At 45.7% G+C, this 13,803-nt stretch overlaps 1 protein-coding gene across 3 annotated transcripts in view; it reads left to right on the forward strand.

The window, feature by feature from the left end:
- The window catches only part of zgc:158376 (uncharacterized protein LOC100101643 homolog), a 28,276-nt gene that overhangs the window by 4,526 nt on the left and 9,947 nt on the right, over window positions 1-13,803 (forward strand). For 2 of the 3 annotated variants that reach the window (XM_040124014.1, XM_040124015.1), the window contains exons 3-8: window positions 3,387-3,530; window positions 4,759-4,845; window positions 5,976-6,164; window positions 6,395-6,427; window positions 8,099-9,375; window positions 13,569-13,732. In XM_040124014.1, coding sequence (XP_039979948.1) covers window positions 3,387-3,530; window positions 4,759-4,845; window positions 5,976-6,164; window positions 6,395-6,427; window positions 8,099-9,375; window positions 13,569-13,732 — 1,894 coding nt within the window. Of the gene's footprint in view, window positions 1-2,169; window positions 2,276-3,386; window positions 3,531-4,758; window positions 4,846-5,975; window positions 6,165-6,394; window positions 6,428-8,098; window positions 9,376-13,568; window positions 13,733-13,803 lie in introns of those variants that run through there. The other variant, XM_040124016.1, reaches the window with a different exon arrangement.

Genomic DNA, 13,803 nt, shown 5'->3' on the forward strand with positions numbered 1-13,803 from the left:
AGTCTGTCAGATTCATGTTTAATCACCATTTAGGAGAATAGAAGTATCAGCTCAGACTGTGTATCAGCAGATAATCAATATTAAGGACTCTGATCAGGACAGGGAACAAAACAAACAAAAAAAATTTGACTCCGACATCGCTTAAGTGAATAATCAAAAATACTAAAAGTAGTTTAAATAGGCAGATTGTTTTTGAGTCATGCAGCAGATTTGATTGAGTCACTGAGCTGGTTTTAAACCACACGTTTGCTTGCAGAGCACACACACACACACACACACACACACACACACACACTCATCACAAGGGGCTCACTTAATGTCGAAACGCCTCCATTTGCATGTATGAACAGGACTTTTAACAACAGCATCACACACAGTGAGTAAAGTGGAGCTCGAACCTGCACTAAATGATTTGTTGTTTCCACTTTCTATCATGAAAATCCCAACAACACTGAGGCTTAAAAAGCAACTTAACACCTGGCTTTAGCTTGAACATGCCACCATAACAAATGAAATAAATGCATACGAACCCTGACTCTCACCTTCGCCCCCACCCCTCTTTTTTACTGACTGAAATTAAGACTTAAGTTTAGACCTATAAGTTTATAAAATAGAAAACAGTTCACCCAAAGGGAAATTTCTTCTCTAAACGTCTCACATGGTTTCGTTTTAAATAATTGTTCAAGGCCCAAAGACGTAAAATGATCCAATATTTCACAACAAATCAGAAAAGTCCAAAAACTGAATCCAGATCAGCGAATCAGAACTGTGTCACAGCTGTCATAAATCAGCCCGGCTCATCGATTCTTCGAGGGGATTTAATCCATCCGGAGATATTATTACAGAGAGAGATTTGTGAAGAAGTGAGGACCGGTCAAAATGTTCTCTTGCTATAAGCCCAAACTGGTCCTCACAAAGATAGAAGTCCAAAGGTCTTTATGTACATTCTGTTGCATACACAGATACACAGAGCAGAGATCCTGGCATCGTTTCCCGCTCTACAAAGTGGCATGTTCACACACACACAGCACAGATTTACAATTTGGCATCTTACTCCACTACACACACGCGCACGCACACACACTTAGTCAGAACATCTTCAAACGCTGAAGGTGTGATTTAAATTTTTTATTTATTTGTGCCGATTCTTCAAATAGCATCAGTGGAGAGCTGGAGCCCAGCAGGTGACGGAGCTGGGTTTCCGTGGCAACCAGAGATGGTTGCTCGAGCTGAGAGTTGGCTTTGATCCACTGCCGTGGTTTCACAGAGATGCTTTAACACACACACACACAGAGCCAGGCGATCTGCCTCTGTTCATGTTATTTCTGTTGTAGATTTCTTTATTTGTGCTTACGGGTGGAGGAGGAGGAGGAGGAGGAAGGTGTTGGATTCAGATGTAATTGCACTGAAGGAACAGGAGGAGGAGGAGGAGGAGGAATGTGGGAGGGATGTGCTGGAGGGATGCAGGAGTAAAAGAGGTGAAGAGGAGGAGGAGGAGGGGATGGATGATCCTCTGCTTCCTCCTGAAGCAAGAGGAGGAGGAGGACAGACGCCCCCTTGTGGTCTCTCAGAGGTCACATCACATTCATTTGACACTTTGGATAAAATGCTTTTGAATTTATTACAACTTGAAGACAAATCTTTCAAAAAATGATAAGGGACAAGACACAGCAATAAAATTATACGATAAAAAGTAAAACTACATAAATAATGTAATATTGTCAGTACATATAAAAATCATACAAGTCAGTTAAAGGCCAGTTCCAAATGGTGTTTTTTTTCCTCACAATATCTTTATTGAAAATGTACAGAACAGATCTGTGACAGTATCAGGACATTAGGGAGGATTTTTTTCTTCCCAAGCCCTCCTGTGTTCACTTCTTCACTCGCCCACCCTCACATGAAATAGGCCAAAAAAATCATAGAAATAATGACAGCAAAATTAAATTTAGCAGGAACAATGAGATGACGATGATAATAAGAATAATCCAACACCTATACATGTGTACATGTACACGCATAGGCCTGAAAAAGAGTCCAGTCACTGGCTTGGAGAGAGCACATTAACAAACAGACTGAAGTTTCACTGGACACGTTACACGATTAACATCAATTAGCTTCAGCTGATATAATCTACCGCCGCTGATGTCGTCATTTTACTGGAGAAAGCACCAAATGAGAAGCTGCTGACGTCACCTGCGGGTTGTCTACATGAAGATAACCAGGAGGGATGAAAGGTTCCAGATTTGTTAGTGTCGGAGCTGAATGGATCCAGGTATTGTGCCGACTGGGAACCGCATCCAAAATGAGACCAGCTTTCTGAATCTAAGCCTGCTTACAGGAGGTGCATTCAAACCATGCGGGAGCAAGCAAAAGATATCATCCAAAACCCGGAGTGTTTTCCTTTTAATCAAGCTGAGAGCATGTTCAGCGCTGCAGTAAGTGCTTGGAGAGGGTTTGTTTTTAAAGAAGTCAGACGGAAGCCCTAACCTGGGCTGCTGAGGTGTGGTCTGAAAAGGTGGTTTTTATCCCGTAGTAGAGGATGTGCAGTGACTCTGCTGTCCTGACGTCAGCGGGCAACGCTGGATGGCCAACCAGGCAAGGTGGGCAACTGCCCACAAGCCCCAGGTTTACTCTGTGCTATTTCTGTCTGCGTGACTGGATTAATCACAAATTTGTTAGAAATTTGCACCAGTGAAGTAGAATATCAACCCTCCTTTAGGTCCTCCATCCCCCATCTTGTGGTCCTGGTCTCATAGAGGGTCTCTGTCAGAATCTAGTTTTAAAACCTGAACCGTTTTCGGTTGTTTGTTGCTCATTTGTTGTGAAGTTGTGTTTTATCAAACTGCCTCGGTTTTTTCTGTTTGTCAAGTCATTAACAGGTCGTATTCTTCTGCCGCAGGAGAACTGTCAGGCTGCCACCAACAATTGTTTTCATTATGTTCAATATGTCTGACAGTTATTTTCTGAAATAATCAATTGATTGTTCAGGGAATAAAATTGTTGATCGTTATTCCCTGAAGTTTGAACTGGTTGAAGCAGCGGCAGGGATCCAGTAAAGTCAGGATGTTTTCAAAAATAATGTCATGAATAGTTTCTATTTCTCAGTGAACGTCATCCGAAGCGCAGCGAAGAGAGAAATCCTAGATCAGATCAGTATTTGCTGTGACCCCCCCTTTGCCTTTAATCCAGCACCGGTTCTCTTTCAGGTTCTTGGCAGGTAGGTCGTTTGGAGCCGTTGTCCTGCTACAGGATGAATCTGGGACGATCAGACGCGTCCCGATGGGACCGATGACAGAGAGCAGTCTAAACATCTAAAGGCAAAACCTGAACACAGTATTGCACCTGTCTGACTCACCTGTGTCTCTCGCTCTCTCTCTGTGCAGCCGGTGTTGCCTCACACGGCGGTGTGTTTTGCGTGTGGTGAGGCGGGGAAGGAGGACACTGTGGACTCGGAGGAGGAGAAGTTCAGCCTCTGTCTGATGGAGTGTACCATCTGCAATGAAATCATCCATCCCAGCTGTCTCAAGGTCAGTGATCAGGGTATAAATCCTTTGTTTTATCATGAATAATAATAGTCATTAATACACCCCCCCCCCTACAGAAACAGAGAACAAATAGCCAGCTCCTCTCGTAGCTCAGAGATGTGACCTCGGTCTGACAGCACTGTACTGTCAAAGCTGCATGACATCAGGTTTTCAGCTGCAGAAATGCAGATTTTGGTTTCACATCTAACGTTGTAAAATAAGATCCTTGCAGCGGCAGAGGGCAGAACAGGGAAAAGATGCAAATAAAACACATCGGAGGTGACGGATACTCTATGTGCGGAGGATGATGAGCTCACCTGGAAGGAAAATTAAGAGACAATACTTTGATCTTTATTATCAGGCATTAAAAAGAGATTTTAAAAAGTTGTGTGTACTGAGCATATTTATTCGTAAATAATGTTGGAGAAACAACGACTACTTTCGACAGATGCAAGACCAGAAAATGATACAACTTACAATTTTACAGTTTGACATAAGGCACAGTGTCCCATTTTCCAAACAGTTTAATACAGCTGATAAAATGACTGATGGTCTTTGAGGTTTGGAAAAGCCGATGACATTACCCCTCAAAGCAGGAATAAAATTCTGCCTTTTTTAATTTTTACTGCGTTTTCTTACCCTGAAAGTAATCCACTTAACAGGCATAAAGTCTAAACGGTGTTAGTGTTAGCACTGAAAAGTCAGTCAGTCTGGAAGATTTTAGTCCTGGTTGAGTTGGAGACACTTGTAGTTACTGCTGGTTTGACACTACAGGTCCCAGAATTCTGGTGCAGCAAAACAAACAGTTTTGGTTTTAATAGAGAGGTCTAGCTCCATCTGTTTCTCTGTGCACTGAATGAAAACAGAGAAATCTTCTGTAGCATTTGTCCACACGATCGGATTCTTTACTCTCCTCAACAAAAATATCAGAACAAAAAGATCACGTTTACTTTGATCCCCGAGAGGAGGCTGAGTCTCTGCAGCAGAAAGAATGAAGACAAAGAATAGTGATGAAAGAGAAAAATATAAGTGGAGAAACATTCAAATGAACCTCGCAGTTTCCCTGCTGCTCTTCTTCTGTCTGTTTTAACTCACGGCTGGGAGAGAATTGTACATGAGGGAGTTTTTATTGGTGGAAATGGGTTAGAAATTAATAACTCGCTCCAGATTTGACATGTTTGTTTATGCTACAGACTGTACTGAGTGTGTGTTTGTATTTTCCTCTCCCCAGATGGGTAAAGCTGAAGGAATCATCAACGATGAGATCCCAAACTGCTGGGAGTGTCCAAAGTGCCACAAGGAGGGCAAGACCAGTAAGGTAGGAGTCAGACCAGCGCCTAGGACCAGTACTCAGGACCACAGGGACACGTCTCTGAAACCATAATATGGACAGAGGTTTGGTTCAGATGGCTGCGGTTCCCTTCAGGACGATTTAAACAACTTCGGTGATCGTTTTCTCATCTAGTCCTGTCAACCAGTGTTCATTTTGGCAAAAAATGTAAACACACATTTTAGTCACTGGATTGATTATGAGTTTGACAGCAGTTTCCGTCTCATTATACATTTTCGTCACGTACGTTAGCGCTGTCAAAATTGGCCAAAAATGACGTTTGATTATTCCTTTTAATATCTGTTTTTGCTCATTATGTCCATAAGAGGACCAACCAGAACTACTTGGATGCATATTTTCCAGATGTGGCCACAGGTTGCTAGTGCTGGAATGCTAGGCTAACTGTAGCTTTCATAGCTTACATACAATTTTATCTCCAGGTTCCACAGTTTTGACTTCCACTGACCAAAATCCCGAGTATTTCCAGACGGGGTTTCTCAGATCAATCGCAGTGCAGATCACACTCTCTGCGGCCGAGTTGGGTCGTGAACTCTCTGCCATCGTTACCGCACGGTTCTTGTTGAGTTACCGGCACATTTCATCTCGACCTACATTTCATTTTCATTCAGTGAAAGAGACTCCTGTCCGTCGTGCAGTGCGTTCAGTGCAGTGGCGTACAGCCGCGGCAGTGCTGTTTTTATAATCGAATTTTGAAGATTCGCTGACAGGCCTATTGCAGATGCAGACTTTGCATTAAAACAGTAATTAGTTCCAGGTTGTTGAGTTTTTATTCACTGATAGTTTTTGTCATGGAAAAAAAGGCAATCAACAAATAGTGTCCATGACAAAATTAACACTAATAATGAGGTGTTGAGATGTCTTAACAAGGCCACTGTACAGAGGATAAACCCTTTAATTTAGATGACTTCTTCTTCTGGCAACACAAAGAATAAATTTTACTTTATTTTTTTTTCTCCATCAATTCAACAGTGTTGTCTTTCAGTTTTTAGTTCCACCGTCATCGTTCACGCACAATAAAGCAGCTTGTACTTAAGGAGATAAGTGGAGGTGAACAGTTTTAACGTGTATGTAACCTGTCTGTATGTGTCTGTTTCCAGGACCAGGCCGACGGCTCGGGGAAGCGCAGGCTGGACAACGGGGAGGTGGGCCGCTGGAAACTCACAGATGACCCTCCCCCTAAAAAGAAAGCCCCTCCCTCCCTGGAGGAGGGGGGGAGGACGACGGAGGGGGGACACAAGAGGAAGAAGGAAAAGGAGCTGCCCCAGGACAGCGGGCCCAAGAAGAAGGTGGACATCCGTGTTTTTACTGTGATGGCAAAAGAGGGTGATGTGTTTAAACTAAACTGTACCAGTAGAGATTTCGAACTGAGCTTTCCTGTAGCAGCTGCTTCACAGTGAAAGCCCAGTAGTAAAAATGAGCAGTTTGAAGGCCCCCGACTGCGAGATCTGAGACCGTGTTAATTACGTGATAATGTGTGTTAAGGCTCTGACTGACTCTCCTCTTTGTTTCCCTCCAGATGAAAGGTGCCCATGAAAAACGCCTCAAAAAGGTACGAAGGCTTCATTAAGACTTCATTGATTTATCGACAAACTGATGCGAGGCGAGAGGTTGGTGTGCGCGTCGTTCAGCCCTAATTGATTTCTGAGCTGCTGTTGGCAGCGAGACTTGTTGACAAACTTCTAACACAGTTTAGAGTTGTTTTGTTGACGGTGTTCATGTTGTCCAAACAGAATCACACGTTTGCAGCTTATTCAGATGTGGTAACAGGTTCAATTACTGGACTGGACTGTTGTGTCCTATTAGCGTATGTTCGCATTAAGCTGGTAAAATTATAACTGACAGTTTTCCCTCCGGTTCAGCCGTCCATCCTCACTAGACCAGAGTTTTTCTGAAACAAAAAACTGTGATAGAGCTGCTCGGTGAGGCTCGGAGGTGGTTTGGCCTATAATCACTTATTTTAGGGTCAGTGTCTGTGATCATGCAGCAAAGGATGATCACAAATACTGGGCAGGACCGGTGGTTAACACGCAGTGTTTATGAGATTAAGTCACTGATCCTGGTTCAGTGTCTGACAACAGCAAGAGGAGAATGTGTAAGTGGGTGTGTTTTTCATGCACACTAGTATCCTGGTTATGATCGGGTTTTTGGAGTATCCTGGTGCATGTATACAACTTATCCAGGTTTGTGAACCGTCTCATAGTGGCTGAGAACTCAAGACACGCCAGCAGTCAGGTGCTCAGAAACCTGGATACTGTTAGGATCATGAATGCAGGGATATGAATGACCAGGTTTCTCAGGTTCCATTTAAACGTTATATCCTGAATAAGATCGAAACCAGGATAAGACTCATATCCGGGATACTAATGCGCATGTAAACGCACTCGATGAGAAGGTTGAATTGAGCTGCGTTAAAACTCAGTGATGTGATCGCAGAGAGACGGTTTCACATCTCATCAGTTGCGGCTGTGATCAGCAGCTTTGCTGTTAGTTATCCAGGGCTGTAACGGGACGTGCCTCGGTTCGAGTGAGTTCCAGCGCGAGTTCCACCGGGAACATTTTGCCAGCGCACCGGTTGTTGTCTGTCAGCTGTAGCATTGAAGCAGAGCACACGATCTGCGACGTGTTAACTCGGACTGCACGTTGTTATCGGCCTCCCTGAACGAACAGAACCTGCGACTTCTCTGCTCACACTGAAGGTAAACCCGAAGCACCCGCTCGGATTTATCCGGTGACAATCCCGATAAAGTTCATTCAGACGAGACGGCTTTGTCCTCAGTGTTGAGAAAAAGAGAGAAAGTCAGCGTTGCTTTGTGCTGGCTCTATTTCTTACCATGGAGTTATTTCTTTTTGCTCATTGACAGCACGCCAGCTTCAGCGCGCCACTCGTGGCCGATCGGCTGCTGTTGAATGATTTACATTTTTCAAAATAAATTTTATTTTACGAAATTCTGAAAACGTAGCGAACCTTGAATGTATTGTACCGTTACACCTCTGTGGTCAACTGAAAAGGGGAAAGAGAGAGAAGAAAATGGGGAGAAATCTGTCTCCCTCCCTCCCCCTCTATCTCCCCCTCACTTAGCTGTGTGTGTGTGTGTGTGTGTGTGTGTGTGTGTGTGTGTGTGTGTGTGTGTGTGTGTGTGTGTGTGTGTGTGTGTGTGTGTGTGTGTGTGTGTGTGTGGAACCATAAGTTCAACTTTTAATTTTATTTTCTCTCCATCAGAAACCCAAACAGGAGGCGGTGGAGTCGAACGGTCCCACCTCCTCAGCTGGTGGAGGAACCGGAGGACTGCAGGGCTCCTCCAATACTTCCTCCCAGCCTGGAGGAGGAGGCGGTGGGGGAGGAGCAGGGGGGACGTCGAGTGCAGACCAGCGCTCCCATCACAGAGAGAAACTCGAGCGTTTTAAAAGAATGTGTCTGCTGGAGCGTCGGCCCGAGTCGTCGTCGTCGTCGTCCTCCAGCTCGGAGTCTGACTCAGAGTCCGACTCCGACGACTCCCTGAGGGGGGAGCAGGGGGGAGGCTCCTCACCCTCGTCCTCCTCCCCTGCCCCGCCTCCTCCCGTTGTCTACGGCAACAGCAGCGGGGGTCGGGCGGAGAGAGAGAGGAGTCGCAGCGAGCGGGAGAGAGAGAGGGAGCGGGAGAGACGTCTGGCTGAGCTGGGCTTCAGCGCCAGCGAGGAGTCGGAGGGGGAGGGAGGTAGGGGGGAGGAGGAAGAGCGGGAGGAGGAGCATGGAGGGGGAGACAAGGCCCGGCGGAGAGGAGGAGGAGGAGGAGGAGGAGAGGCGGGGTTACCTCCACGAGGACGGAAAGGAGGGCTACTGGACGGAGAGGAGGAGGACACACCCACCTCAGATAGGACCAGGAAAAACTCTTCCTCCCTCCCCCCGCCCTCGCCCCTCTCCTCTAATCAGATGCCTCCGTCCTCGCAGCATGACGGCTTCACGGGGAAGCAGCGCAGCAATGGGCAGGAGGCGCGCAACGGACGGACACGAGGAGGGGCGGGAGGGGGGAGAGAGGGAGGGGAGAAGGAGAACGCCAGCGGGGTTCTGACCAATCACAGACACAGTGGGGGAGGAGTGGGTGGGACTAAAGGCAGCGGGAGTCGTGGCAACAAGATCCGTAGCAACAGCAAGAACCAGGCCTCCAGGAACAACATCTCCTCCTCCTCCTCCATCCCCACCTCTAACGGGGGAGGGGGGGGCAGCGGCCTGATGATGTCAGTGATGGCGGCATCTCCCTGCTCCCAGCCGTCCCGCCTCGCTCCCCGCTCTCAGATGATGAAGCGCAGCCCCCCGGCCGTGCCCTCGCCCCCCCGGCCCGTTCAGATGGAGAGACACCTGGTGCGTCCGCCCCCCGCCTGCCCCGAGCCCAGCTGTCTGCCCCTGGACTGCGGAGCGTCCCACATCATGACCCGGGACGTGTGGCTCAGAGTCTTCACCTACCTGAGCCACCGAGAGCTGTGTGTCTGCATGAGGGTCTGTCGCACCTGGAGCCGCTGGTGAGTCCACAACCACCAGAGACCGGAGAGCGAACAGCGGCACGCTGAGTCTGCTTCAGTGTTTCAAAGCTGCTCTCAGACCTGCACCTTGTTACACGGACCATCTGGTAGTTTCACTTGTTCTCTCATGTCTGAATAAACCCCAGAGTCGACACATCAATGTGACGAGGTCAGATCTCTAAAACTAAACGATGTCACATTAACATAAGTAAATAAATAAAGATTTATTTATACAGCGCTCATCGAAAGTGTTTCACCATAAAAAAACATGCAAGATAGTGACAAAATAAGAAATGACAACAAAATAGAAATTACAAACGTGGAAATTCAGGGCCAATAATATTAAATCTTACTAATAATATCTTCAGATTGACAGGTTTATTTTTAGAGTTCCTTTTCCATCCTCAGAATAAAGATTACGTGAATTTATTGTAAACTTGTTTGTAATAACCTTAATTAATTTTTTTTTAATGAGCTAATGCCAGACCATGCCTCCTTATTGACAGGCATATATAAGCTACCGAAACCATGGGATAGAAACTAAACATACTGAACCCAGTTTAGAAAGGCTGCAGCTCAAGCCTTTTACAACAGACAACCCTGTGGCATCATCCTCTCCTCAGCTGCTGATGTGAACAGACGCTCTGCTGGTTGGCTCAGCCTCAAAGTCTTCAAGAATTCAACTTGTTTTCAGACGCATAAGTAATTAGGCTCAATTGTTTATATATAATTTGTTCGTTTTTAGCTCACTTACGGTTTGAAGGGGAAAAAAAAAAAACAAGCTCAGTATTTCTGTGTAAAATATACCAGTTCAGTGGCTGAAGAGAGGACAGTGAGATGTACTGCACTGCACGTGTGCTGCCTTCTGCTTTCTTCATGGTTTTATCGTCTTCACATCGCATCGGCCCGATAATAAATAGGACCACTTTCTAGGTCTTCCTGTCCTCAAAGACTCATTGACATTTAAGGTATTGATGAATTCACGTCAACTCGCGCATTGAGCAACATGCGAGAAAACGTAGCCTTTGAGCGACTCGGTGAATTAAATAATTGTTTTCTTCCTAGCCAAGGTCAAGTAGTGAAGATGAAAAGGCAGGAGAACGTCCTTTCATTCATCCTTGACTCTTCTGATGGTTTCTTTATTTGTGAAGCATTTGCAGAGAAACGTTACAGAACTGGCCTGTTAAACCTGGACAGCTTGTGCTGCTTCCACAGTGGCTGCAGGAAATGACAGCTTAGCTCAGCTTAGTTGCGCTCTGGTACTCAAACAAATAGCACTACACCTTTGTCCAAACACTTGCAGAAGTTCCCATGAACGTGTTGCACCTGCAGGTTGCTTTGCTTTCATCTTCTGTCCAGTTCATCCCAAACCGGCTCCCCGGGGTTCCGGTCCGGAGACTGTGCTGGTCTTCCGTCACGCGAAGCCGTCGTCTGGTTCCGTTCTCCCAATGTTCTGGGTCATTATCTCGCTGTAGGACGAGGCCCCGACCAACCAGTCGGTCTTCCTCAGTTACTTGTCCGTTTCTCTCCAGTCTGACACCAGTGTTGACCTAGTGATGCATCGGAGGGTGTAGCAACGCAGTTTGTTCCTACTCTGCCTTTGTAAACGCAGAGGGTTTGTCAGTCATGGGCTAAAGTTGTGGCTCCTGTAGGAATCGTTTGCTTCAACTTTCAAGGCTTCGTTTCCTTCCACTGCTGCAGCAAAAAGCTGTGAGTGAACCAGTTTCTTCATCCCTGAGAAAGGCCTGTTTTCTACGAAGTTTACAGGATTGTTTAGGTTTTGGTGACACAAACTTTTTTTTTACCTCGGGCAGTTTACCACTGACCTTTGAACCGTCTGGACCATTTTCACTGGACTTGAGCTGGGGTAGTCCTTAAACTTTTGACCAGTAGTGTATAACTGTGGGCCGTGCAGTGGGGCTTCCGCTGCGAGCACACATACAGATACAAAGTAGCAGCCAGTCCCAGCCATTTTTTCTTGCAAAAATGTCAAACATTTCATGCTTGTCAAATGTGACGATTTGCTGCTTTTCCTTTTTATTTATTTAAATACTTTTGAGGTTTGGACAAAACAGTGGGGTATTGTCAATTTGGGCTCTGAGGAACTGCGACCTAATTTCTCACCAAGTTCTGAGTTTTTACAAACCAAACAATTAATGAATTAATCGAGCAAGTAATCAGCAGATGTATCCATAATGACAATAATCATCAGTTGCAGTCCTATATAAAATAATTAAAAATGAGCTCCACCTCAACCACCAACAGTAAAATGCTGCTTGTACATTAACAAGTGCATTTCCCATTCAGAGTGTGCGTGTCTGTAGAGGCTTGGCCTGCATTAATCCAGTTTGTAGTTTTCCTGAAAGCTTCATCCAACATCCAACAGTGACACCTGGGCTGACAAAGTTATCAGCACTCTTCCCCTGGTTGTTTTTTTTTAGTAGCCCATGAAAGTCACAGTGTTTGGCTGGACCGGCCTGGCCTGATGGAGTTGAGTTCATGATGAAGTTAGACCATTGGTCCTTGTTCTTTAAAAATGATGTGAACATTTTCTGTGGCGTCATCAGGGGGCGTTTACAGCGGATCCACAGCAGTTTTCAACCACGTCCGCAGGGGGCGTTTATATTTGCTCCTCTCATGACTGCACGTCTCCACGTGCAGAGCGACATGACGGCGACACAAAGTTAAAACACAACGAATAAAAATCACTCAGTACAGGGTGAGTCTGAGAGAAACGAGAGACATCTGCAGGTAGAAACAGATGAAAGAGCAGGGACAGTTAACAGATCATTACTATAGTTATAATTAATATAAGACCGGGTCAAAACCTGGTATGTGGCTGGACTATCCTTTATCTGTTTACTTCTCTCCTGCGCTCTGTGCTCACACACACACAGTAGTTTAATCCAGCTGGATTCCCAACAAAGCTGTTCTCATCTACATATTTTTCTGTTTCTGTTGTCAGACGACGGAACAAGTATGAAACAGTGACTGAAACGTGGCCCATTGAGACGACATGTTAACCAGCAGTCACTTCCATAACACTTCCAAGCTGCTGCTCTGCTGCTGAAATCCTGGTTTCATAACCACGACGTCGCCTGACAGAATCACCAGACACATAAGTTAAAGACGACGGCTGTGTTGTGATTTCAGCTACATTTACCTGTAAAATGATCAGTCAGAGAGAAAGTTAGAAGCTCAGTCACGTCTGTGTCAGCTGCCGTTGAACGACAGCACTGGCGACTCTCTTCTACGGAAAGTAGCTGAGGTTTGTCCAGAAAGTCGCTAAATTTGTCTGTAAAGTCACTAAAGGGTCTGAAAAGTCGGTAGATCTAGCGACAAAGGCGCTAAGTCAGCAGCGCTGCATGTAAACGACCCCTGATGGCGTAATAGAAACTGTTTGTGCCAGTTCACTTTGAAACAGCAACGACCAATGGAGAAACTCCAACACTTGGCCGAACAAGTGGTGTAATAGCATCATGCAGTCAGTCGGTCAGTCCCCTACATTCGTGTTTATGGGGCTGGCCCTGCTGTTGCGGTCCAGCCAGTAAGTTCTCGTTAAAATCAAACATCTCAAAATATGAGTAAAGTTTTGTTCTTGCAAGTGCATTTGTAAGCTTTTTTATTTTTATTTTTTTTTAACTCAATCGAAGATTAACCATGTCATGTGATACGCTACTTCAGTACACTTTAACAACAAATATTACTAGGACCACTACAGTAACACATTGCCGCAATTTCGCACATCGACCACACAGGGTCCAGCCGTATATGAGGTTTTGACCGAGTGTTGTTGAGTCCATACGTGTGATTTCTGATTGTGTTTCCTGCTAACGGCACGAAGGACCGTACGAGCATCCAGTAAAACTGTTGACACAGGATTCATCATGTGAGCGTCCCAGCTTTGCGACTCGTCATTCCCTGGTGTCTGTTAGAAAACAGCAGCAGGATTCTCTGATAAACGATGAAAATGTATTAGTGCTTTCACTTCAACAGCTAGAAAGACATACAGTGTCATTTATTTCATGTCTGAAAATTGCTTATGTCAGACTGAACCCAGTGCTGAAGTGTTTAAATGATTTTACTGCTGTAAAGTGTTTGTGCTTGACATTGACGGAGAAGTCTCCTTGTACTCACAGCACATGCCAGAAGCCCCGTCTGAAATGCCTGAAACTTGTTTCTGTCTCCTTCAGGTGCTGTGATAAGAGGCTGTGGACTCAGATCGACCTGAGCCGGCAGCGCTCCATCACCCCCCCCATGCTGAGTGGTATCATCCGCCGGCAACCCGTCTCCCTCAACCTGGGTTATACCAACATCTCAAAGAAACAGTTAATGTGGCTGATCAACCGCCTACAAGGTAACAAGCCCCCCAAGATTAACCTGTGTCCTCATACGTTCACTAGAATGTCAATATAATTCAGTTAATTC

Source organism: Xiphias gladius, chromosome 3 (genome assembly GCF_016859285.1).
Source record: "Xiphias gladius isolate SHS-SW01 ecotype Sanya breed wild chromosome 3, ASM1685928v1, whole genome shotgun sequence".
Lineage (NCBI taxonomy): Eukaryota > Metazoa > Chordata > Actinopteri > Istiophoriformes > Xiphiidae > Xiphias > Xiphias gladius.